General features: G+C 39.9%; 1 protein-coding gene across 2 annotated transcripts in view; it reads right to left on the bottom strand.

The window, feature by feature from the left end:
* CAP2 (cyclase associated actin cytoskeleton regulatory protein 2) overlaps positions 1-24,812 on the bottom strand; it is a 137,383-nt gene that overhangs the window by 99,715 nt on the left and 12,856 nt on the right. The window contains exons 2-3 of one of the 2 annotated variants that reach the window (XM_060110384.1): positions 9,773-9,894; positions 6,143-6,243 (exon numbers count right to left, since the gene is read on the bottom strand). In XM_060110384.1, the coding sequence (XP_059966367.1) occupies positions 6,143-6,243; positions 9,773-9,893 (222 nt within the window). In that variant the 5' untranslated portion in view covers position 9,894. The remainder of the gene's footprint in view (positions 1-6,142; positions 6,244-9,772; positions 9,895-24,812) is intronic. The other variant, XM_060110385.1, reaches the window with a different exon arrangement.

Here is a 24,812-nt window from a genome sequence, read left to right as displayed (position 1 = left end):
AACAGAAGAGGATAATCAGGACAGGCATTCCATAGGCTTTCTTAGAAGGTTTCCTTTAAGAAGCAGAAAGAAAAGCATAGATCTCATCTTAACCCGAGAGACTCATGGAACCTAATTCATTGTTTCAGCAAAATACTCTGGTAACTTATTTTTGGTGGAGTAAACAGGGAGATCCTGGAGGTTAGTGATGCCTGTGGCCCTTCAAGAGATGCTTAGATTCCAAGTCCAGTTCCTTATTTAGAGCCTCTCCAAGGCTCTGAATGTGCTACGAAACTAGAATTTTCAAGGGAAGAGACAGGGATCAGATGTTCTAAAAGCAAACATCCTTAAGTTAAAAAGCAGTTACAGGGATGTCTGACTAAGGCTGGTGACTTAACAGGAATAGGCTGCGAGTCACCGCCTATGTAGGATAGCAAAATACGTGTTCAATGCTGAGAATAAAAATTCCCCACCTTCTTGGGAAGAAATGATAACAGAGCTGGATCTATCTGTGACCTTTATGAATTCTGCAAATTTGGTGTCAACAGCACAGTGAGTGATGACCAGGCTGAGACAAGGCTAGTGTGATGGGGGAGAAGCGAAGACCCACAAGGGACACAGTTCATCCATCCTGGAGGTCACTGTTCTCCCTGTCACCTCACTCAGTGCTACTCTGAGGAGACACATGAAAGACAGGAGTCACACTGATGTTCCACCCTCTCCTCACCCGTTGTGCCTGAGCCCACCTTCGTCATGACCTTTCCATATATTGTGGAAATTTCGTAGGGCAAACTGCAATAGCTGTAGAGTGCAGAGGGCAGGAAGAGGTGGCAGATAAATGCCACTGCTTCTCACTAGCGATCCAGTTGCCTACAAAGGCAGTGGAAGACAGCAGCCCAGGGGGTCCAAGCCTGGCATCTCCCAAACCATGGATGGAGACTTTGGAGACCAGATTTCTGGCTCTGCCATAGGGTCATGGTGCTGCATTCAACACATCATCTACATCTCCTACCTAAGTTGTAGTTTCCTTCTCTGAAGAAAGAAAGAGAAAAAGAAGAAAGAAAGAGAAAAAGAGAAACGGGGTTTCCCTGGTGGCGCAGTAGTTGAGAGTCCACCTGCCGATGCAGGGGACACGGGTTCGTGCCCTGGTCCGGGAAGATCCCACATGCCGCGGAGCGGCTGGGCCCGTGAGCCATGGCCGCTGAGCCTGAGCGTCCGGAGCCTGTGCTCCGCAACGGGAGAGGCCACAACAGTGAGAGGACCGCGTACCGCCAAAAAAAAAAAAAAAAAAAGAGAGAGAAACGAAGAAAAGAAGGTAGGGAAGGAAGGAAGGAGGATGAGAGGGAGGGAGGGAGAGAGTAAGGAAGGCAGAATGACAAAGAAAGAAAAAGAGGGGCTTCCCTGGTGGCGCAGTGGTTAACTATCCGCCTGCCAATGCAAGGGACACAGGTTCGAGCCCTGGTCCAGGAAGATCCCACAACTAAGCCCACGCGCTTCTGAGCCCGCATGCCCAGGGCCTGTGCTCCGCAACCAGAGAAGCCACCACAATGAGAAGCCCGCGCACCGCAACAAAGAGTAGCTCCTGCTCGCCACAACTAGAGAAAGCCCACACGCAGGAACGAAGACCGAATGCAGCCAAAAATAATAATAAATTCTAAAAAAAGAAAAAAATGAGGATGTATATTGGAATGGATGATTTATAAGGTATTTCCTTCTCTAATAATTCTAACATAACTGGCCAAGACTATAAGATGCAAGATCCCTGATATAAAGCCTGTTTCATGAAATCTAGATGCAGAATTCTTTGTACAAGTCATTTTTTTTTGTCTCTGCCATCTGGAGAATGTGAAAGATGTACAGATCCTCTGGACTTGAGAGTGTCAAAGTATTCATGTCTAATTATAATAAAAATAAATGTTCAGATTAAAGCTATCAGCAAGAAACTCGTTAATGGGAGGACCAACTTGGCCAAAGGCGAGCAGGACAGTGAGGAGGATCTGTACGGAATGGGCTGTTTCATTGAGTCGACTCCAAACTTGTGCTTCTGATCATTTTTTTTGTTTTTTTTTTGGTGGGGACAGGAGGGTTTCTATATAGACCTGGATTATAAAGCACCAAAAATGCAAATGGTCATTTTTTAAGTGAGTACAAATTACCCATAAAAGTTTTCTAAAATCAAGGAAGAATATGGATACAAATAGTAAAATAAATATGTAGACATTTTTGCATTATTTATTCTAGAGATAGGTCCACGTAAAGGAAGAAGTGACAACCTGTAAGACCAAGAAGGACAGACTCATGGAGGCCACAAGGTCTCTTTAAACGAAGGAGTCTGATTTTTTGCTGTGTCATCATAAAGCAGGATGATATGCTGTCCTTAGTGCTCTGTGTACCCTTTTTCTGACATGTTTCCTTTGGCTTGTTTTGCAAGTTTCAGATGATTGAGGTACTTTCCCTGGCATGGCTCAGGATTTTTTTTTTTTAATGGTGATGATGCTGCTCTATCTCAAGCTCTTCATCTGGCAACTGAGTAACTCCCTCATGCTTTTTACATGAGACAACGGGTGAGTCACTCAAAGGGGCTCTGAGAGCCCTTGAAAATGATGTCGTCCAGTCTCATTACTGAGAAGGGTAAGGGACTAGTTTAAGGTCATTCTATAAAAAGTAAGAGCCAGCTCTAAAATCCAAATACAAACAAGAAGAGATCATTCTTACTTTCCCACCCTTTGGACAGGTCACCCAACCAGCATGGCATAAAATGAACAAGATATTTTGTAGATGATTTAAGTATATAACAAATCCTAGGAACATCTAGAAGAGTAATCACGACCCATCAAAAGTACAGCTATAATAATTGTCTAAATAGGTTCATCCTTTATAAAGTCCAGGAACTCAAGGACATAATATTGTGCAGTGCGATTTAACCCTACCATGTGTAGCGTGTTATACTTTCTTGTTGAATTTCATTGCCCTTTTGTTAAAAATGTGATTCTCTCATTTTTATTGAACAATAAAAGAATATTAATTTTTTATCAATTTTAATCATGATAAGAAATACACGTTCCAGACATTTACAAACATTAAAATGTAAATTCTATAAATCTCCAAAAAGGGCTTGAGTTAGGAAGAGCTATATGATTTGCAGTTGTTTCATGATTGTCAAATCATTTAGAAATAGACCCAAGATTAGTTCCATATACCATGAATAGCAAAAGGACAGCTTTGTAAAAAAAAAAAAAAAAAAAAAAAAAAAAAAATCACAGTCATCCATTTAAGGGTAAATGACGGCTGACCAAGGGCTTAGAATTCTGTAGGCCCAGTTTCTAGGGGATCCTTTCCTTTGACATTGAGGACTATATTTACCCTAAACATCTATTATAAAAGTATGCATTGTTTATTATTTCTTAAAAAGGGCGCAAGCTGTGTCAGTGTTCCTGGGTTGGAGGGTAATTTAAATAAGCCCTTCGGTTTATGTTGCATACAAGAAGGCTTTACAAGATCTAATCTTTTCTAAACCTGTTATGTTCTTCGGTTCAGCAGAGCTTCCTAATCGTAGCTATTAGTTCCCCTTTTTTGTGGTCTGTTCTGTCAATAGACTACTGAGTGTTCAGTAAATTAAGCCCAACCAGCAGCCAACACATCAAGACAGACGTTAAATCATAGCTCGGCTACCCTTATTCATTATTAGTATCTGTGAAATAGCTTTTAAGCAGAGGGACAGGATTTAACATGATGCACATTTGTGTCATTCTCAAATTTCCATACTGTACAATCAGGTATGTGGGGGTTTTTTTTCCTAGGCAACAGGTGTGTTCTTGGAACAAAGTTCAACCCTCACTTCTGGCTTATGTGAGAGTCAGCAGCTGCAAGCTTAATGTCAGTGACACATGGTTCTATAAGAGAGAAAAAATAAACTACTTGTTTAATGTATTAAAGTAATGGGCAGATGGATGATAGCTGCCTGTACTTTCCTTTGTGTTGTAGAACCAGAGTCTACATTTTCGGAAGACAAGTGTTTTTCTCTCTTTCTCTTCTTTCTTTCCTTCCTTCCTTCTTTCTTTCCCCACCTTCCTTCCTTCCTGTTTAAAAAAGTAATTAGTGAAAAACATAAATTTCTTTGAGCGTTACATATTCATTATTGAGAATATTCCTTCTTTTGAGTCGTACTGTTCTCAGGCTAATAAGTGGAGAGAAGAAAAAACTTAATATAAAGCAAGCTACATTTATTTATAACTCACTTTGTTCTAAAAGGAATTTAAAGGAACCGTTTACTATGTAACTTGAAGAGACTTACTTAGTATGCAAATCCTATAATTTTTTAAATGCAAAGTTAAATATACATATTTACAGGCTTCATTATTCCCCAGTAAAAAAAAATTACATAGAAATATGTGAGCTATTACTAATAAGAATTATAATGTACTGTGTACCTCAGAAGCATAATGTCAATATTAATGGTAATAATAGTGATATAATAATTATTGTAATAGTGTTCAAGAGAGTAAACTGTTCTTTAATCATTCAAGAATCTCATTTAGTGTATTGGGGGTAATACTCCATTTTATATGTTAGCCTTCAGGTACTATCATGACTCAGTATAAGAAGCTCAGCCACTACCTTACGACAGACCAGGTTTCTGTAAACAAAAACATCAAGCTCAAGAACAGACCAGAGCAATTCTAGAGCTTTGTGACACATTAGAAGTGAATGTGTCTTACTACACAGACTTTTCTAGAACTCTTGTACATCAGCGCTTCCTCTCTTTTGCCAATGAGTATTTCAGCAGGTATGTTTAATAAAAATGGAGGCTATGAGAAGAATCTTCATTTTTCTTAGATGTGGTGAACAAACACATTGCAAATGTGATGAGATTAGCACCTATTTAATTACAAATCTGGAACCAATGGTATAACCTGAGTCACTAGATCCCCTGGAAGACTGGTGTTGAGGGTTGCATATAAAGTCTAACTGGGGAAGGAGAATCCCTTTATATGCTTTTGTTGTTGTTGTTGTTTGTTTGTTTGTTTTTAACCAGAAACCACAACTTTATTCAAGAATCAGATTTTCCGTGAGTCTATACTAAAAATGATTTTGCCGGAACTCTCTCATTGCCGAGAAATCTACAAGCAGATGGATGTGGAATTCAATCCTTTGCAAGAAACAAAGGTAAATAAATAATAAAAACCTGGTCATAAATCTCTTTTAGGTTTTTAATTGGTTTGGCTTTTACTTCAGATTTTCATAAAATGCATGCAAATAACAACTAGCCTCAGGGAGGATGCTAAACATTTTAAAATGCATAAAAGGTGTTTAAAACTGGGAGGCTGGCCTAGATATCATTAAAAGTCTCTACCAATCCAGAGATTATTGAATTCTATGACTTTGCTTTTCCTCTGGCTGCATTTTTTTTTAAATTGTGGTAAAATACACACAACATAAAATGTACCATATTAACCGTTTTTAAGTGTACAGTTCAGTGGTGTTAGGTATATTCACATTGTTGTGCATCAGATCCGCAGAATTCTTTCTGGAGTTTAGTTTGCATCGAAAAACTAAAACTCTGTACCTGTTAAACAAGTTCCCATTTTTCTCCCTCTCCCTAGGCCCTGGCAACCACCCTTCTACTTTCTGTTTCTATGAGTTTGACTGCTCTAGATGCCTCAGATAAATGAAATCATACAGCATCTTTTTCTGACTGGCTTATTTTTACTTAGCATAATGTCCTCAAGGTTCATCCATGTTTTCGTATGTGTCAGAATTTCCTTTTTTACGGCTGAATAATATTCCTTTGTATGTACAAACCACATTTTGTTTATCCATTCATCTGTCAACAGAAACTTGAGTGGCTTCCACCTTTCAGCTATTGTGAATAATGCTACTATGAACATGGGTATACAAATATCTCTGAGATCTTGCTTTCAATTCTTTTGGGTATATATATCTAGAAGTAAAATTGATGGACCATATGATAGTTCCATTTTTAATTTTTTACAGAATCGCCATATTCTCTTCCATGCTGGCTGCACCTTCTACATTCCCACCAGCAGTGCACAAGGGTCCCAATCTCTCCATTCCCTCACCAACCGTTGTTATGATCATTATTTTAAAAAAATTTTAATAGCAATCATCTTTTCCACAGAGAACGAGGGAGGAAAGTACTCACGTGAGTCTCAACGTCACCAGCCAGGATCCTACTCTTCTTTAAAAACTCAGCCACCATGCTGTTCATCAGCTTATCAAAGGCCTCCACCGAGGGTGCCATACCTTTGGAAAAAGAACATTCTGTCATTCCCTGGTAGTTTAGTGAAAAGCTGGTACTGCTTTGCCATAAGTAGTATGGAAGTTTAATGCCATTCATATTGTTCTCTTCCTATTCACTAAGTCATTCATTCACCCAATATGTACTTATTAAACACTTCTCAACGGCTCAAGAAAACAGTGTTTTCCTATTTTTCATCCTTCAGAGTAAGCACTTTCACCTACATCATTTCATTTGATTCTCCCCCAAACCTATGAGGTAAGTAGCACTGTCACACTTTGACTGATGAGGAAATGAAGACGCAAACAGAACACATGACTTGTTAAAAGCTCTATACCAAATAAGTGGCAGATCCAAAAACTGAACACGCCTTATGAATCCAAAGCCAGTGTACGTTCTTCTATACCGACCTGTCCAGGTGCTATAATCACCTTGCAAATAGTTACCAAGATTATTCAGGACAATTAGAAGGTAATAACGAAGTCTGGGCAAGTAGGAAAAGCAAGCTGATTTCACACATTTTGTTCCTTCTTCACTTCCCAAGGGGAGGACAGACAGCAAAGGTGGGCATAAAAATGCCTGGTGAGCTAATCCATAGTGAATGTTGATCTGCCAAATTACTATAAAAGCTGAATTGACAATGGCCCAACCTGGTGTGCTCTGCATTTCTTTCCCTGCTTTTTAATTAACAAAAAAATTTTTGTCTAAGTCCCTGATTGCATATCCCTAATATTGAGAAAGATAATATTGAGAAATTCAGCAGTACAGGCTATTAAAATCCAAACCCAAACTTAGGAGTCCCTTTCTTATACTGGACAGGAACATCCATGCTCATAAATGCGTAGGATAAAGCTTCCTTCTTCTTCCCTGGTTCCCACTTGCCCATTTCCACAGGTGAGTTTGACTCAACACTTCCAAAAGAGTGACAGAAACAGTTGTTTACAGTTCTCTGCACCTACGGTCTAACTTCTAAGCAGGATATTGAAGCTGACTTATCCAAATGAAGCTGACTTATTCAAAATGCAGTACGTACCAACTCCTATAACATAAAAGGGGTGTAAACCCAAAGATTCCTTATGGATCCATTTGGAAACAGACAAACCTGCTTGTTGCCATGGGAGAGGTCTGAGAGGTCTCTGCTGGGTGTTTAAAGGGGGAGAAAGCTCTTCAAACGTGATGGAGGCCTCTACATAGCAGAATGGACAATGATAAAAGGGAATATCAATTGCCTTTCATCACTCAGCTCTGCTCACACCTCCTCCGGGCAGCCTTTAATGACTTGTCTTTCTCCCCAGCCTGCATCCTTTGGGCAACTCTTAGTCAAACCACTTGAGGCCCTGAATAGTAATGCATCGAGACCAAAGATGCTGGAGGATTAGGACTGTGTATAATTCATCTTAGATTCCCCTGCACCTGTCATAGTGCTTGTCAATTGGCAGGCATGAAAATATTTCTTCAACTGTTGAGTCAAACTCACCTGATTGTCAGGGTTGGGGAAAAACACATTATAAAACACATCATAACAACAGTCTCATAAGGCAGTTCTTTGATCTGTGCATACTATGGATTTGTAATGGATTGGGTTCCTTCTAAAAGTTTCTTTTTAAATTAAAAAAAAATTAACTTTAGTTACAACATCATTGTAATGGTGATGTTTACATTTAAGGTGAGAGGTTGTCCTTAAGGATTTGTTAAAAATAGAATTTAGGAAATCACCAAAACTGACTAATTAAGAAGAAACGGGAAGTGATGTTGTTTAGGATAAGTAAAAGGTTTTAGGATGAATATCATTCAGACATTTTACTAATTATCCTTCTTCATTTCATATTATCAATAGGATCATAAATTGCTGGCTAAGTTGTTTTAAGATAACTTACTTTAATAACTGGTTTGGAATGATTTGTTATATTAGAAAATATATGTTTAAATACTTAAGTAATTTAATTATATGCCTTCCAATTTTGCTGAGTTTATTAATTTTCTTTTTTTTTTTTTGAAGAAAGTACAAAGTGTCTTTACCTCTTTATGTAAGTGAGGTTCAAATTATTGGAGTTTTTTTTTTTTCCTTTTACTCAGGAACACTACACAGTCTCCTGGGAGTTGGATTTTAACTTTATGTATTCACAGGCTTTATATTTGTGGGCAGCAATCTCAGAGAAATGTCTTTTGATCACCTGATGCCAAAGGCATAAGGAAACAAAGTTACTAAAGAGAACATGAAAATATTTTCTTACAAATAAAGTCTACTGAATCTCATATACCAACTCCATAGTTAACAAAAAGAGGCTTAAAATGAAATCATAGATATGTCTCATTTGATGTGGAAAAAATTTACAGGCCCCTGGCAGCTTTCCTTTAAACAACACCCCCTTTCAATGCATTCAAAGCATTATGTTCAGAGTCGGGGGAGAAAAAAAACCAGCCTGTGCATTTGTGCTCACACAGTAATTTTTGTCCCAGGGCACGTAATACAAGGCACAGCTCCAAATACGCCTGAAATTCTAGAAGCACCAATGTGGCTCTTGCCTGGTGAAAGCCTTTTTGAAGCCCCCTCTTCCCCAAGGCTTTTCTCAAGCCCCAAAAGCCTGACAAAATTCAAAATGGGTCAGATAAGGAGGAAATGTGTGTGAGACAAGAATAGAGTTGCCAAATTAAATACAGATTGCCCAGTTAACTTTAAATTTCAAATAAATAGTGAATAAATTTTTGAATAAGTGTGTATCATGCAGTATATCCCACGCAGTATTCGGAACACACTTCTAATCAAAAAGAAAAAAAAGAATGTAGTTTATCTGAAATGCAAATTTAACTGGATATCCTGTATTTTTGTTTGCTAAATCTGCAACCTTAGAGAAGAAGAAGTTGAAAAAATTACTGTAGATAACTTAGAGAGCTGGCCATGCATGGTATTTTTTTTTAAAGAAGTAGTTAACTTTTTATATGTTTGATCACATAATTTTAAAAATCTTTTTAAAAAAGTGTGGTATTAGCATATAATCTAAAAAACGTGTTTGGTAAGGAATAGGCAAAAGTAAAACAATGTGCTGTGGTCATGTTACATCGAAGTAATATTTGGCTTCACATCAGACTCTCTTCCTTTAAAACTGCAGTCCTTAAATTTAATGACTTGTTCTCTTTAAAATTAAAATGTGCAGAATGATAATTCCTTCCAATTTACATTCTAATAAGGAACATTAGTTTCTTTTTGATAATTACTTAGATAATATATTTGGTCACTGAGTGTGGAAGAGCAGCATAAACATTAAAACAAAAGAATAATGACATTTGGCTCATGGATTATGCTCTTAACATGCGCAGATACAGGAAATTTTTGTGGCTTGTGGGTTGAGACTTTTTTCCTTTTCTCTTTCTCTTTTTCAGGGATCGCTTGCATCTGGTTAATGTCACGGTCACATATAAAGGAAGCAGTAGGGGAGTTAAAGTTGATAGAAATATTTCATGAGAACTAAATGATGGGGACAAAATTAAGTGACCCACATAGAGATCAGTAATGACAACAGTTTGTGGCCCTACCTCCGCTGACACCATTAATTTCCCCACAGTCCCCAGGAGGCCGGTGTAACCCTGCAGACAGCAACTCCAGTCGACCAACAGCCTGCTCCAGTCTTTCCATAAGCCCCTGCATCTCTGCCATCCTAGGAAAACACCGGCACAAATGGAGGCCATGTGAGCATCAGGAAGGATTAGCAAGCTGACACCATTAAACTTAACATCAGCAAGAAGGAAAACAGAAATTATTCAGAATGGCTATGGCTTTAATTACCTAGAGAGTACTTCTACATGTCAGGAAAACAGGTGAAATTCAAAACAAAAACCCATAAAACTTGGGGCAGAAAAAAAATAACAAATTATATTGAGCTTACTTTCTATTCAATTCAGCGATGTTTACAAGCCTCATATTGCAATACACAAATATTCATTCTCTTTACACCATGATCAAGCGTCTCCTTGGATGCTTCTTTGTTCTATGATACAATTTATACATAGTATTTACTTAAAAGGCTCTGAACATATATTACCAACGTTTGTGCTAAATGGTGACAGCATATTTTAACTATTTCCAATAATTCTTTCTGTTAAAGTATAATTCTCCAGGGGACACTAAACCCACTGATAATCCTTGTTTACTCAATTACCTTACACCAAAGAGCCTAGCACAGAAGTATGAGTTTATCAAACTGCATCATTTAGCAGGCAAGAGAGACCAGCCCCTCCAAGAGCTGTCTTCTACTTATTATAATTATAATTTGTTCCAGCATTTTTGTTGATGAATGAAATTACAGTTATTCTGAATGGTGGAAGTTTTAATTTAAAATAATTTAAATTTTGCTGCTAGTTATTTCTAGAAAAAATTTAGTCTTAGGTGGGGTTGTTTTTGGACACAGGGATCTTCATTTACCCAGCACTCTTGGCTGGGATAAATGGGTTTTGAAGCTAAGGGACTGAGAATAAAAGTGGGGCTGGGTATCTATCCTTCCTGCTTCCAAACAGATTTTATTATAGATAGCTACACTGAGTAGCTTGAGGACAAGTACTTTAAAATTATTGGCTCTCGATTGTAATGTTACTAAGGCCACCTCTGATGAATGGAACCCAATCTAATTTGGCCAGGTTCATGAGATCCAGTGTACAGGTATCCTAACTCTGACCATACCAACCTATGACTGGTTTGGGCCAAATCAGGCTGCTGCTCCAGAGAGAGGGAAACATGCCTCATCTTAATCAGTGTCCAGAGTCCTTTTCACTCTTATAAACTTTCCTAGTATATTCTGAGCCAAAGAGGACTAGCATGCTCCTGCACCAGGGACAACACTGCCCCAGAGTATGGAGAAATTTTATTGCTCTAAGATGTGTAAATATTTTCTATTGCTGCTGGGAACAAGGTAATGCATTTCTCTTTTGTATTTTGTATTCCGCTAGTTTTGAGCTTAAGCATAATAATGACTTGCCATTGCCATTTTTAAAAGCAAGGTTATACATATCAAAACATGTGGATGGCTCTGTAATTCTGTGTCCAAATGTCAGATAGTCACCAGATACGGATGGGGGAGTTCACTGTCTATTTTGGAAAGTCATCTCCTCTCAAACTGCCAGCAGCTATTCTTTCAAAATATGGGGCAGTGTTCTCTGCGCAGCTGAAATCAGCATCTAATCCCAGGGGGATTCAAAATTAGAAGTTTCTCATCTATTCTTTTCCTCTTAACGTCAGAGCTTCTGCTTCCATCGCAATTGAAAAAAAAAAAAAAGGAAGAAGAAATTTAATTGAATTCTTTACGTAATCTTACAAGGGAACTGGGTATCCTGTAGGTAGGTGAAGGCCAATTGAGAAATGATAAAAGCCCCTCAAATCTTTTAATAGTTGCCCATCTGTTCACAGTTATCTATGTTCCCTGTTACTCAACGTGCCAAATGTTACCACCACAGACCTAGCCCGTGATAGAAAAAAATGTGTTTGCTTTGTTAGCAAGCTCCCTGTCCCCCAACAGAGAAGCACCAGCCACCTCCAGCCACTCCCAGAGCTGTTCAGCAAGGCCTGGTACATTTCACACATAGGACTGCTGTCCCTGACTGTGGCTTAATCAGCCTCCCTGACAAGACTCAAACTCACACTATCTAATAGTGCTCCATATGTTGAAAGACAGCAGGAGTGAGCCCATAAACTGCAGGGCTGGGAAGATTGGGGTGGAATGCAGTCTAAAAGCGAATCAGATGTCACTTCATGTAAAATCACCAGGAGCTAAAGTCTGGCAACAGCCTCTTAAGAGGTCAAAATACAGCTCATGCAAGTTGGAAAGATGCCTCTGGGTTTTAAATTTTAGAACAGTTTCTAAGCGACACGGAAGAACAAATAAAAGAAAGCCTATACCAGGATATCAAAAATACACATTAGCATTCCCAGGGAAAATGACACAGTCCAAGGCAGCTGTGCCCTCTTCTACACACACACACACACACACACACACACACACTTCCCCCCACATGCACACACACACACACACACACACACACACACACACACTTCCCCCCACATGTGCCCTCAGCTGCCAGCCAGGCTCTCAAGAATGAAGAAAGGACAGAGCTGTGGATTCTCCAAATTCTTCCCAGGCGGTTCCATTCGCCTTGGTTTTCCAAAGTGGATTTAGCCAACTTTGAATGAGGAGGTGGGAGCCAGGAATGAAGAATTAGGCTGAGGAAATGGATAGGGCAGTCAAAGCAAATGTAGGCAGCAAGGTCAGGCTAAGGAATGAGTCAGGGCCAGGTGGACAGACAGATGAGCTTGGATCAGGAAGCCAACAGAGGAGGGGGATATGGCAGGATGGCTGGATGTAAGAAATTCTAAGAATCTGAGGAGAAGCAAAGAGAAGCCAGATACACAGCAGGAGAATCAAGAGACTGGGTTAGATCATGCAGCTCAAACTTGGCCTCCAGATTTCCTAGTCGTCCTATTCAAGTAGAAGGCAACCCCAAGCTGAGGTTCCCCTATAACCTACAGCTAATCGAGAATAAACACAAACATTTGACCAGAGTGTGAGGATGGGTGGAAAGAAAAAGGGAGAGGAACATAGAATTTCATGACTTTCTCTTTTTAATGTTTTAGGAAATTATTTTTGAGATTAATCTTAATTCCTTGTTCTGTATTAATTTTTGAGTATTTTGAGTTTCTTTCTAATGGGAAGTGTAACTCATCCTTGTCATTTTTTTATTTGAATTTTCCCCTTTCATTTTTTAAGTTTTTTTTTAAATCAAAGAATGCACAGAATTTACAGAGTCAATAGTTCTACAAGGCTTATCACAAAAACACAACAGTCCCCTGACTGCCTCCTTTCATTCTTTGTCTGAGAGTCAACCATGTTCAATTATTTTAGCTGTTTCTTTTAGTAATTACCTCCTTATCTCTGAATAGCATGGTTCTATCTCTGTCTTGCTTATTTTCTTCAGTTTTAGGCATTATCCATTGAGTTCCCACCAAAAACATGAGGGCATACTTTTCTATTGTCCAATCGCCACCAGCACATTAATGCATATTTCTTCTTGTCCCCCCCTCCCAACAGCGTTATATCACAATTTTTGTGTGACCGATCATCAGTGTTAACATAATTATGATTATTCACAGCTGAGTCATGAGGTGTGCTACGATTGTCTTCCACGTTTTGCACAACCTGTTTTCCTAGAGCCATGTCGTTCAGCTTCTCAGTTTTCTTTGTACTTAAGTAATTACTCATCTCCAAGTTCTTCCCCCAGTTGTATAAGTCTCCTTTCCAAAGGGCCAAACACGTTTGGCATTCTCTTAGCTTTTTCTTCTCAGAGGCATCTCTCCTGGAGAATCACTCCAACTGCAAGACTGCTCTGCAGGCCTGCTGCATGCCTGTCATCTGGGCTCTGCCTCCACCTGCCCTCCCTCCTGTGTGGGATCACCTGTTTCTTGGATTCTATATCATCCTCTTTCTTGGGGCACTTCAACCAGGAAGAGTATTATCCTCTGAAAAAAGGTACATGAAAGGTCAATTGTTTTGAGACCTTATAAGTCTGAAAATATCTATATTTTGACTGCTGGTTTGGCTGAGTGTAGAATTCTAGGCCGGATATTTTCCTCAGAATTTAAAAGGCTTCACTCCAGGGCTTCCCTGGTGGCGCAGTGGTTGAGAGTCTGCCTGCCAATGCAGGGGACACAGGTTCGTGCCCCGGTCTGGGAGGATCCCACATGCCACGGAGCAGCTGGGCCCGTGAGCCATGGCCGATGGGCCTTGTGCGTCCGGAGCCTGTGCTCCGCAACGGGAGAGGCCACGACAGTGAGAGGCCTGCGTACCGCAAAAATAAATAAATAAATAAATAAAATTAAATAATAAAAGGCTTCACTCCATTTTCTTCTAGCTTCCTAGGCAACTGTTGAGAAGTTCAAAGCCATTCTGATTCTTCAACCTTTAGATGTAACCTGTGTTTTCCTCTCTGGAAGATCTTCTCTTTATCCCCAGTTTTGGGGATCTTCTCTTTATCCCCAGTGTTTTGAACTTTCAAGGTAATATGTTTTGTTGTTGGTCAAATATTTTCTTATAAGTGATCTTCAAGAGTGTAGAAAAGATTGGAGAACGGGCAATTGCATATTGTTTGTCTGTGGGTGAGTTTATAAAACAAGTTTGTTTTTTTCAAATAAAGAAGTTAGCATTCTAAATATTTAGAATTCAAACTTCTCTCACATCAACTGCATACATTTACAAAAACTTCATACACTTCAATAAGAATATAGCCAATCAGTATTTTCTCATATACTGTCTTGTAATAATAAGGTGTTCTAGAAACAATTTCCTAGGAAAAAAGGTAGCTGTTATTGTTTAAAAAAATTTTTTTTCTTTTTGCTTCACTGGTCATCTTATAAAACCCATTGTTAAATTACAGATATTTTAGTCCCTAACGTTGTCCAATTTTATGTCCAATGTCCAATGACTACACTTAAAGCATGAAGAGAAACAGTATTTCTATCCTTTTTCACAGCAGTTTTCAGAAAGGGAGAGTTCCCCACACTTTCAAACCTTTTTTATAAGGTCTCAATTGCTTTGCTTATATTTAACTGGGGTAGTATAGAGGGGTCCTGGCTTTGGAATTACTAGCTAGGGGACTTTGGGAAAAGAGCTTAATTTTGTTTTGCTTTGTACTACCTATACATAGGATTGCTATAAATATGCATGTAAAAACATAAAAAATCTGGCACGTGGTCAGTGACAAACATGTTAGCCACTGTCATGAAGATATCCCATCTTGCATTGCTCTTATGGGAACAGTTAGGTCTACATACCACTACATCAAGTTTTCGTGTACTTGAAACGTTAAGCAATCATCTAGATCTGGCCAATGGAAATGACTAGCTGAAAACTTCAGGTCAGTACACCCTTATTATTATTTTTTTCAACATTTCACTTTCCTCTTCCATGTACTCATTCCTCCAACATTTCTAAAAGAGTTTTCTCAAGTCCGTGTGTAATGTTTATTATAAAATAAAAATTTTGCTAGGTAATTAGTAATTTTGTAGTCACAAAGTTCCCCCCCTGAACATTTTTATAATGACTCTTTTACTTTTAAATAGTCCTCTGAGAAGGACACAAGCATAATCTCTGTGGAGCCATTTTTGGAAAAAAAAACACTCCTTCATCCTTCATACTTTCTCAACCAAACCATCTTATGCTCAGTGATATGGGGTCTGCTAAGGCCCTAACTCCTCAGTCTAACCAGTTATAAAAGCAGCTTTCATAGCTGCTTTTGAACAGTTGGCACACCATGGCACAGAGTAAATGGTGATAAGCCCAGAATAACAGCCTATTTGTATTACACACTTGGTATCTACAAGACAGACTGCCCAGTTAAAATACTGCCTCGTGCCATCTTTTCTGCTAGCACATGCACACCTTGCCTCCCAAGAAGACCAGTCCTAGCTTTTCATGGGCTGAGGCTGTATCTTACTTTCTTTGTATCTCCCATTGAGTCTGCATGCTGCCGCACACATGGAGAATTCTATAAATATTTTTTGATTGACTAATTAATTGGCTACCACTCACTGCCTTTCCCCTCACCTGCCCACTCACCGGCATAATCCTAGATTAGGCGGAAAGCCAGATTTTCGCAGGAGAAATTTCCATTTAAAAGGAGATACTAGGGCTTCCGTGATGGCGCAGTGGTTAAGAATCCGCCTGCCAATGCAGGGGACACGGGTTCAAGCACTGGCCCAGGAAGATCCCACATGCTGCGGAGCAACTAAGCCCGTGCACCACAACTACTGACCCTGCGCTCTACAGCCCACGCTCTGCAACAAGAGAAGCCAGGACAATGAGAAGCCCACGCACCGCAACGAAGAGTAGCCCCCGCTCACTGCAACTAGAGAAAGCCCATGCACAGCAATGAAGACCCAACACAGCCAAAAATAAAAACAAATAAATAAATAAATTTATTAAAAAATTTAAAAATAAAAAAAAATAAAAGGAGACACTAGATTAGTTTTTCCCACTGAAACCCTCAGTGGCTTCCTCCTGTGATTTGAAAGAGCACCCTTGCTCCCCCTAATGTGAACATTTGGGCTTTCCATAGCTCCTTTTTCTTTAGGATTTCAAAATTTTAAAAACTCCACATTGTCCAAAGAGCTTTGTAAATTTCCCATGGCAAATTCATAAAACTGGTAAATGCTCCTTTGGTAACATTTTCAGGTTAATAAAAGAGCTAAGTCTTCCAGGTTGCTGGTTTCAAGTTCTCACTAGGCCAAAGGTACAGAAATAATTGTGGTGAGTTTCTCCCCTGGTTCTGTAAGGGAAACCCAGATCCAAGCGATTCCAAAAATCACAAGCCTAAGATTACATAGAAAATAGACCTGAAGGACAGGAAATTGAAGAATGTCTCATGGTAAGGCGGGGCAGCTGGCTTATATGTGAGCTCTCTGCACAATATAATCACAATGGACGACTTTCTCTATAAGTCTACCCACATTCAAAAATATTTGTTAAACTATCATCACACCAGACTTTCCTAGTTTGTTATTTGTCTTTATTGAGACTATATCAATTACCTTCTTTCTTTTCTCTGGAAACTACCAATCACTGGGGGGAGTGATCCTGTGATTCACTATTACTAATGAGGGTAATATTATACAGTATAGAAGAAACAAACCATGGTATTTATTCATTCGTTCATTGACTGGCTCATTGAATATGCCTGTTTTATTCATTAAGTTATTCCTCACTATCTGCTAAGCAAATGCTCATAATCTAGAAAATCAAAAGTGATTAAAATACATATTCTGCCCAGCTGTAGTGGGAGGGGGCTGGAAGCAGGTCCTGCTCAGTCAAGCCAGGGAGTTATTTCACTAAGGGACACATTCACATCGCCAAGGTACCCGCCTTCATATCTTTCCCTTAGTTTCCTATAGGAATTTCTAGTGCCCGCTTCTCACAAATAGCAAAAAAAGCCACCATTTTCTTTTTTACTGCAAAGAAGTTTCAAGAGTCTCTGAGCTTTGAAACACTGTAATCAGAATAGGAGAGAGCAGAGAGTTATACAAGTAAAAGAACACTTTCAATTTTTCACAGAACTGGAGAAAATATATATGAGATCCTGATTAGACAACTGATTCCTATAAAGCATCTATGTTCCACTGCGGAGAAAAAAGCAAACTTCATCTTGATTTTCAAAGGCCCTCACCCCAGCTCTACACCTCACCAGGTTCCTAAGAGCCCGTCACAGAGACAACTCACCCCTTCCCAAATGGAAGGCCCCCAATCCCTCTTCTCTGCCACAGTTCTGCCATTTCCACTTCTTCCAGGGCCCTTCTAGGCACTGCTGCACCCATTTTCCGAATCCCAACCCTCCAAGAGGTCATCCCTTGTCTCACAAATCAGAGATAACCCCCCTTGAGGTATTTACTTCCTGTCATGTCCATCAAATCAAGAGCAGAGTACAGAAGGGTAACATAAACAAACCACATATAGAAATCACCTCCTCATCCCATCTGCCCTCTCCATGCTGCTGGCATCACTCCTCAGAACCATCCCTGGTCAGTCTTGTAGTGTAAATATTTTTCCTCTAAGTTAGAATCTCTGATGATAAGAGGCTGCGACTCATAGCTTGATGTGGTGGAAAAAGCATTTTTGGCATCAGAGAATCTTAATTTGAGACCCAATCCCTTAACTGACAACCCGTGTGACTCTGGGCAGATCACTTAACCTGTCTGAGTATCAGTTTTCTCACTTCCAATACATGAACTCATTCCTTCTTCTTCATTCACTGCCTTAAGACAACTGTATGCAAATATGTTTTGAGCCATGTTCTGTGCTGGCTGCTGGAGCTACACATGTGGATGAGACACAGACTCTATTCTCAAGGACCATGCTTTCCTTGAGGAGCAGACAGTTTGGCTGTTGGGGACAGCCAGCCCTATAGGATAGCAGGACACAGGGGACTGGGCTATTTCAGCAGAAGAGAGTCCAGTGGAATCTGAGACCACAGGGAACATCTAAGTATATCTTGAAGGCTGGTGCTGTGCCCTGACTTGGGGTGGTGAGGCTGGGTAAGGACAAAGACATAAAATTGTAGACTCTGAGTGCTGACTGGGACCCGAACAGACCCCTGTCACATTCCCATCATGAAGTGGGAACTCCCTTAGCTAAATATGAGGTAAGATCCCTTTACTGAAAAGGAGCTCCATCCCTTCCCCCTTCTGACCACCTTTCTACACTCCTATGCTACTGGGGACTCTTTCTGTTCCGGTGCTCCCACACTGCCCTTTTGCTCTTGCTTAGGCCGTGGAGGAGGCAGAGGTCAAAGAGATGCTTCCAGGAGTTCCTCAAGGGCCACATCCTGGCACTGGAAAAAGAAGAACCATGGAGTCCCTGCTGGCCAGGCTACCACAGCCTGAGCAGGGTTTCCATGGACCTTTTGTCCCTCCATAAAGTAAAAGTATTGCTCACCTTGTATCTAGAATACGTCAAGAACACTTAAAACTCAATAAGAAGAAAAGTACTCCAATTTAAAAATGGGTAAAATATTTGAATAGATATTTTTCCAAAGAACATATGCAAATAGCCAACACTGCCAGTAAAGATGCTCAACATCAAGTCATCAGGGAAATGCAAATCAAAACCACGATGAGATGCCCACTAGGTTACCTGTTCTCTTTGTAACCAACAGGTCATACATTCACTAGGTGAAGGGAGGATACCCACCAGAATGGCTGCAACCAAAAATACAGATAATAACAAGTGCTGGTAAGGATGTAAAGAAACTGGAACCTTTCTACATTGCTGGTGGGAATGTAAAATGGTGCAACTGCTGTGGGAAAAGGTTGGAAGTTCCTTAAAAAGTTAACCACATATTTACCATGCTGTCCAGCCATTCCACTTGTAGTTACCTACTCAATAGGAATAAAAGCATATTTCCACACACACAAAGACTTGTACACAAATGTTCATGGCAGCATCGTTCACAATAGCCACACCTACACCCACACCCACACCCACACAATGGGAACAACCTAAATGTCCATCAACTGATGAATGAATAAACAAAATGTGGTCTCTATCCATACAGTGGAATATTATTCATCAATAAAAAGGAATGAAGCACAGACACATGCTACCACATGGACGAACCTCAAGAACACTATGCTAAGTGAAAGAACCAGACCAGAAGACCATGTATTCTATGATTCCATTTATATGACTATTTAGAAAAAGCATAGAGACAGAAAGTAGATTAGTGGTTGCCTAGGGCTGGGGAGAAGCATGGAGAGTTACTGCAAATGGGCACAAAATTTCTATTTGAAGAGATGGAAATGATCTAAAATAGGATTGTGGTGGCAGTTGCAGTATGGACTAGTAATTATTGAATTGTGCACTGAACATGGGCAGACTGTATGGTATGCAAAATTGTACCTTAATAAGTTATGAAAAACAAATAAAAATAAGTACTGTTCCTCTTTATAAAGATATGGTTGAAAATCGGTAAAGTCTGACGGACTTTGCCAGTCTTATCTCCCAACGAAGTCACAGGTGGTAATTAAACTTAACCAGCGGTTGCTCTGAATGGCCGCACCCCTCGCTCCCGGAACCAGCTGTACAGGCCAAGATAGGGGACAGAACAGAGCACAGTTCTCACTGCTCCTCTCTCTTCTGTGCGTCAGAATCACTGGGGAGAAATGGAGCCTCCTAAATGCAGATTCCTGGGCTCCACTCCCAGCAATACTAATTCAGTAGTTCTGGGTATTCCCAGGAATACACATTTTTAAGAAGCACACTTCAGAGTACAAGGACCCATGCTTTGGGAAACAGTACAATAGAGTTGCACAGGAACGTTACAGGTGCACCTGGGAATGTGTGCAGGGGGTCAAGAAGGGTGTGTACTCACTGAGCCCTGGGAAGTAGGGAGGCTAAACGAAATCTCAAAGGATGAGGAGGTGGTGTTCAGAAGAAAGGTAAGGAAGGCATTCCTGAGACCACGCCCAGCACGTGCAAAGATATGGAGGCATTACAGCCAGAAAGTACTTATTGAGGATTCACTATGTGCCAGAAGCTACCTAAGAAAGCACAAGGAACAAGGGATTGATGAGTAGTTAGAACGAGTGGTAGATAAAGCTGGGAAGAGACTTGGGAATTCACCGTGAACGTGACAGTGGACTGAAGAAGATCTGAGGTATAGACTAGGCAAGATCTGAGAAAGGATTAAATGGGGTTGAGAGGGAAATGGAGAAGGTAGGATGTCTTAGATGTCTTGCTTCGGGATAGGGTGGTACCAATAAAAATGGAGATAGGGAGTGAAGGCAGCTAATGAAGATGGGAGCTCAGTTCTCGACATCTGAGTTTGAAATGCAGACAGTGATATGAGATGACAGCTGGCAGCTGCAAGTAGGGACCTGAAGTTCTACCTAATAATAATGACACCTTCCTCAGGATGCCTGGGAAGATTAAAGGAGGTGATAAAGTGAACTTTGTGAATTACAAAGTGATGCCCAGGTAGCGTTCTTATAATTTATCTCTGAAAGCTCCGCAGCATTTATCACTGTGATAAATGTGACATCTCATTTATGTGCTCGACCCGTGAACTGTTACTGCATGTGTTACCACCTCTCCTGTCCCCCAAACACAATGAGGGTAACATCTCAAACATTATACTTCTAAGACCATGCCATAGAGCAGATAGACTGCAGAAACACTATTGATTGAAAGCATAAAAGGGGATATCATTTCATATAGTCAGTTGTTTCTCGTAACATGACTAGAAATGTTTTACTTTATTAAACTGTCATTTCTGCATTAAGAATGCCATGTCTCTCTGGAATAATGAAGGCACTAGGTTTGCTGAAATTCCTTCTAAACTCAAAATTCTAGCATTCATTGTAGGATTCACATACAACTGAATAACAGACCCAGTAACTCTCTGAGAATCAGTTCTTAGGTGCTGGGCCCATTTTATACCTGGATATTTTCAACAGATGCAAGTGGGATCATTTGATTTCAAAGAGCCAGGTGATGAATCTGGCCCAAGAGCTCTCCTTCAACACTTTTTTTTTTTTTCTTGCTTTTTCATGTGTCTCCAGCCTCCTGGGTCTACTTCCATACTTAACTTTGATTTATTACTTGTGACGAAATCAGAGTTTTCAACTAGAGCTGTGGACCACCAAAAGACTAGAAGTTCTTCTTTTTTGCTCTTTGGACCTGGGAGCCCAAAGTAAAGAGGAAAGAGAGAAAAAAGGCAAAGAAGAAAGGAAAGAATGGTGGGGTGCAGGGAAAACAGAGGGGAAAGGGAATAGGGAAGGAGGAGGGGCTACCAGTGACAGTCCAGAAGTAGTAAGCTCACTATCACCTACCTCTAAACTGTGTTCAAAATGCAAGAGGAAACTCCTGGCTCTGAAGAATAAACAGCAGCAGGAGGATTGAGGAGGGCAATCAAAACTTGAAAAAGGAACCCATCTGGGAGTGCATTTCTGGGCTTTCTCCTCTTTTCTCTTCAGAGTTGACTTGAGGTTGGAACTGCACAGGGGGTGCAAGCAACAAAACTCCAAGAGAACCCTCTTCTTCTCAGCCAGAAGACTTGGAAAGGGGGTCCCTATAAGTGGAAGAATGTGAAGGGAAGTCTGGGTTGTTTGTTTTCTTGTTTTTGTTTTTTGTTTTTTCCATTTTTCTTTTCCAAGAGTGGCTGCAGTCACAGAACGCAGGGTAGAAGAGCAAGCAGCGGCACAGACAGCTACAATTTCTCCAAGAAAAACCTGGTCTTATTGCCAGAGGAGCAGGGAAAAGGGACCTTGGTGATCCAAAGAGGGTAGGCAGAATCCCTGTCATTTTTCCCTCTTACTTTTCTCTCAGTGCTTTGCTCTGAGAATGGCCCCCATCTTGGGGAAACCATACTGCAGCAGCGTGAGCAGCTAAAACCTCAGAAGAAACCCAGTCTTTCTGGCCAGAAGACCAGGAAAAAAAGGCTCACGGGGCAGGAGAGTGTGGGAAGAACTCCAGAGAGGAGAGAGCTAAAGAAGGGGGTCCCTTGATGCTGTGCATGAACCAGAGTAAACCCCAGTCTCGCCCCTGAGCTGTGCATGTGTGGGACAGATTCAAAGACTTTGAGAACTGAACTACAATGTAAGTTCTGCTCAAGCCCCACTGCTCAAGTCCCATGCTAACCCCTAAATAGTGCTTCCATGGGACCCAAGGCAGCAGAGCAAAGACTTTGAAAAATGAAATGATGTTGGAACCACTGCCCACAGAATGCAAGACAGAACTGGGTTGATTGAGTGGTAAAATAAAAAACTGTGCATTTCATAAGGACCTGATTCTCACAGCATAATACTCAAAATGTCCAGAATTCAATAAAAAATACCTAACATGCAAGAGACCAGGGAAAGGTAATCAATCCTCAAAGGAAAAGACAATTAACACATGCCAACCCCAAGATGACACAGGTGTTGGAACTATCCGATAGATTTATAGGACCTGTTTTAACTATGCTCCAGGAAATAACGGTAACCATTCTTGAAATGAATGGAAAGACAGAAGTTCTCAGCAGAGACAGAAAACCTATAAAAGATAAACAAGTGAATGTTTTAGAACTGAAAAATACAATAAACAGTAAAAAATGCATGGGATGGGTTCAATAGCAGAACAGAGATGACAAAGGAAAATGTCAATAAAGTTATGTAGATATTATCCAGTCTAAAGAACAGAGAGAAAAAAGGTTGAAGGAAAAAGTGAACAGAGCCTAAAAAGCCTGTGGGACAACGTTAAAAGGTTTAATATTAATGTCACTGGAATTCCAGGAGAGGACAAAGAGACTGAGGTAGGAAACATACTCGAAGAAAAAATGGCCAAAAACTTCCCAAACTTGGTGAAAACTATACATTTACAGATCCAAAGAGTGCTATCTGTCTGGTTATTATACACATAAACACGTAATGTATTACAGTGAGTTGCCTCCAAGGGAAGAACAAGAAAGATGAGTAAAGATATAACTGCCTAAAAAGAAATAAATAAAATGTGATGGGCTATCATTCTCTTTGGAGAGCTGTCACAAGTATTAAGAACTTTAGTTCTTTTCTTTTTTTTTAAATAAATTTACTTCTTTATTTTTGGCTGCATTGGGTCTTCGTTGCTGCACGCGGGCTTTCTCTAGTTGTGGCGAGCGGGGGCTACTCTTCCTTGCAGTGCGTGGGCTTACTTCAGTGACTTCTCTTGTTGTGGAGCATGGGCTCTAGGTGCACAGGCTTCAGTAGTTGTGGCACACAGGCTCAGTAGTTGTGGCTCACAGGCTCTAGAGCGTAGGCTCAGTAGTTGTAGTGCATGGGCTTAGCTGGTCCGCAGCATGTGGGATTTTCCTGGACCAGGGCTTGAACTGGTGTCCCCTGCATTGGCAGGCGGATTCTTAACCACTCCGGCACTAGGGAAGCCCCGAACTTTAGTTCTTAAATGTCTTTTCTAAATCCAGTAGAACAAGGATTCACTGTATCCATCAATGAACTGGTTCATTTATCAACACTAAACTTGCAGAAATGGTTTGTCACATCAGACTCTTATTTTTGGTCAGAAAATAGAGGCAGGATGAGCCTCAAAGGGATTTTCAAATTCTTTCTTGTATATAACCTAAAAGAAATCTGTAAATCCCTCTTGCACATTTTTATGTTGACATGTAAAAACTTTCACCAAAATGTTTATTATTGTGAAAAATGTAATTTCCAGTACTCTGTAAATATTGACATGTAAAAGTAAAACTATTTTATCACTTGCTGAAATACATCCATTGAAATTCATCATCATTCCTTTTAAAAGAATACATAAACAGGCTGCTCTCTGACAGTCAAAAATTTTTGCATGATTATATTTCTCCTTTAATTTACATTTCCATTCTTTTTGCCTTATAAGAGTTTATCCTAGTTTTACATATTTAATGTCTTTTATTCATTACCCTATCATACTTTTCTGCATCAAAAGCATATATTTATTTATTTATTTAAATTCAATGGTAAAAATAGTGCTCTTCTAATTGTTACCACTGCGACTCTTATTAGAATGAACTTATCAAAACAACACAAATATTACAAATGTTGACAAATATTTAGTAGATGTAGATAAAAAGCTTTTTTTTAATTGGAAACCTCTCTCTTTTGAGCTCTTTTATTTTTCAGTTATCTCATGCATATGTGGATGAGTATACTTATTGCTAGAATGAGTCAAGCTTGAACATCGATTCTCAATTTTGGTTTTTATCAATGTAAATTCTGGAACTGTTCACATAATGAGATGCAAATGGATGAAATTTTGTAATAGAAATATCATTCAATTTTCTGAACTCCTTGAGTTATATTCTAAACATCACATGGTGATGAAATATCAAAATCATTTAAATCACCAGTGTAAGAAAAAATTGGGGAAGACTGAAACTTAGTGAGTATGCGAACTACTCATCCATCTGAGTTATTTCAGCCATTTGTTGTCCATGACCAGGCTGTTTTACAACTCTGTAGAGATCAAAGTTAACTTGTAGGGACTTCCCTGGTGGTCCAGTGGTTGGGAATCTGCCTTCCAATGCAGGGGATGTT

This window comes from Mesoplodon densirostris, chromosome 10, assembly GCF_025265405.1.
Source record: "Mesoplodon densirostris isolate mMesDen1 chromosome 10, mMesDen1 primary haplotype, whole genome shotgun sequence".
Lineage (NCBI taxonomy): Eukaryota > Metazoa > Chordata > Mammalia > Artiodactyla > Ziphiidae > Mesoplodon > Mesoplodon densirostris.
Note: the sequence above shows the minus strand (reverse complement) of the source record. Positions and strands in the feature narration are given on the sequence as shown.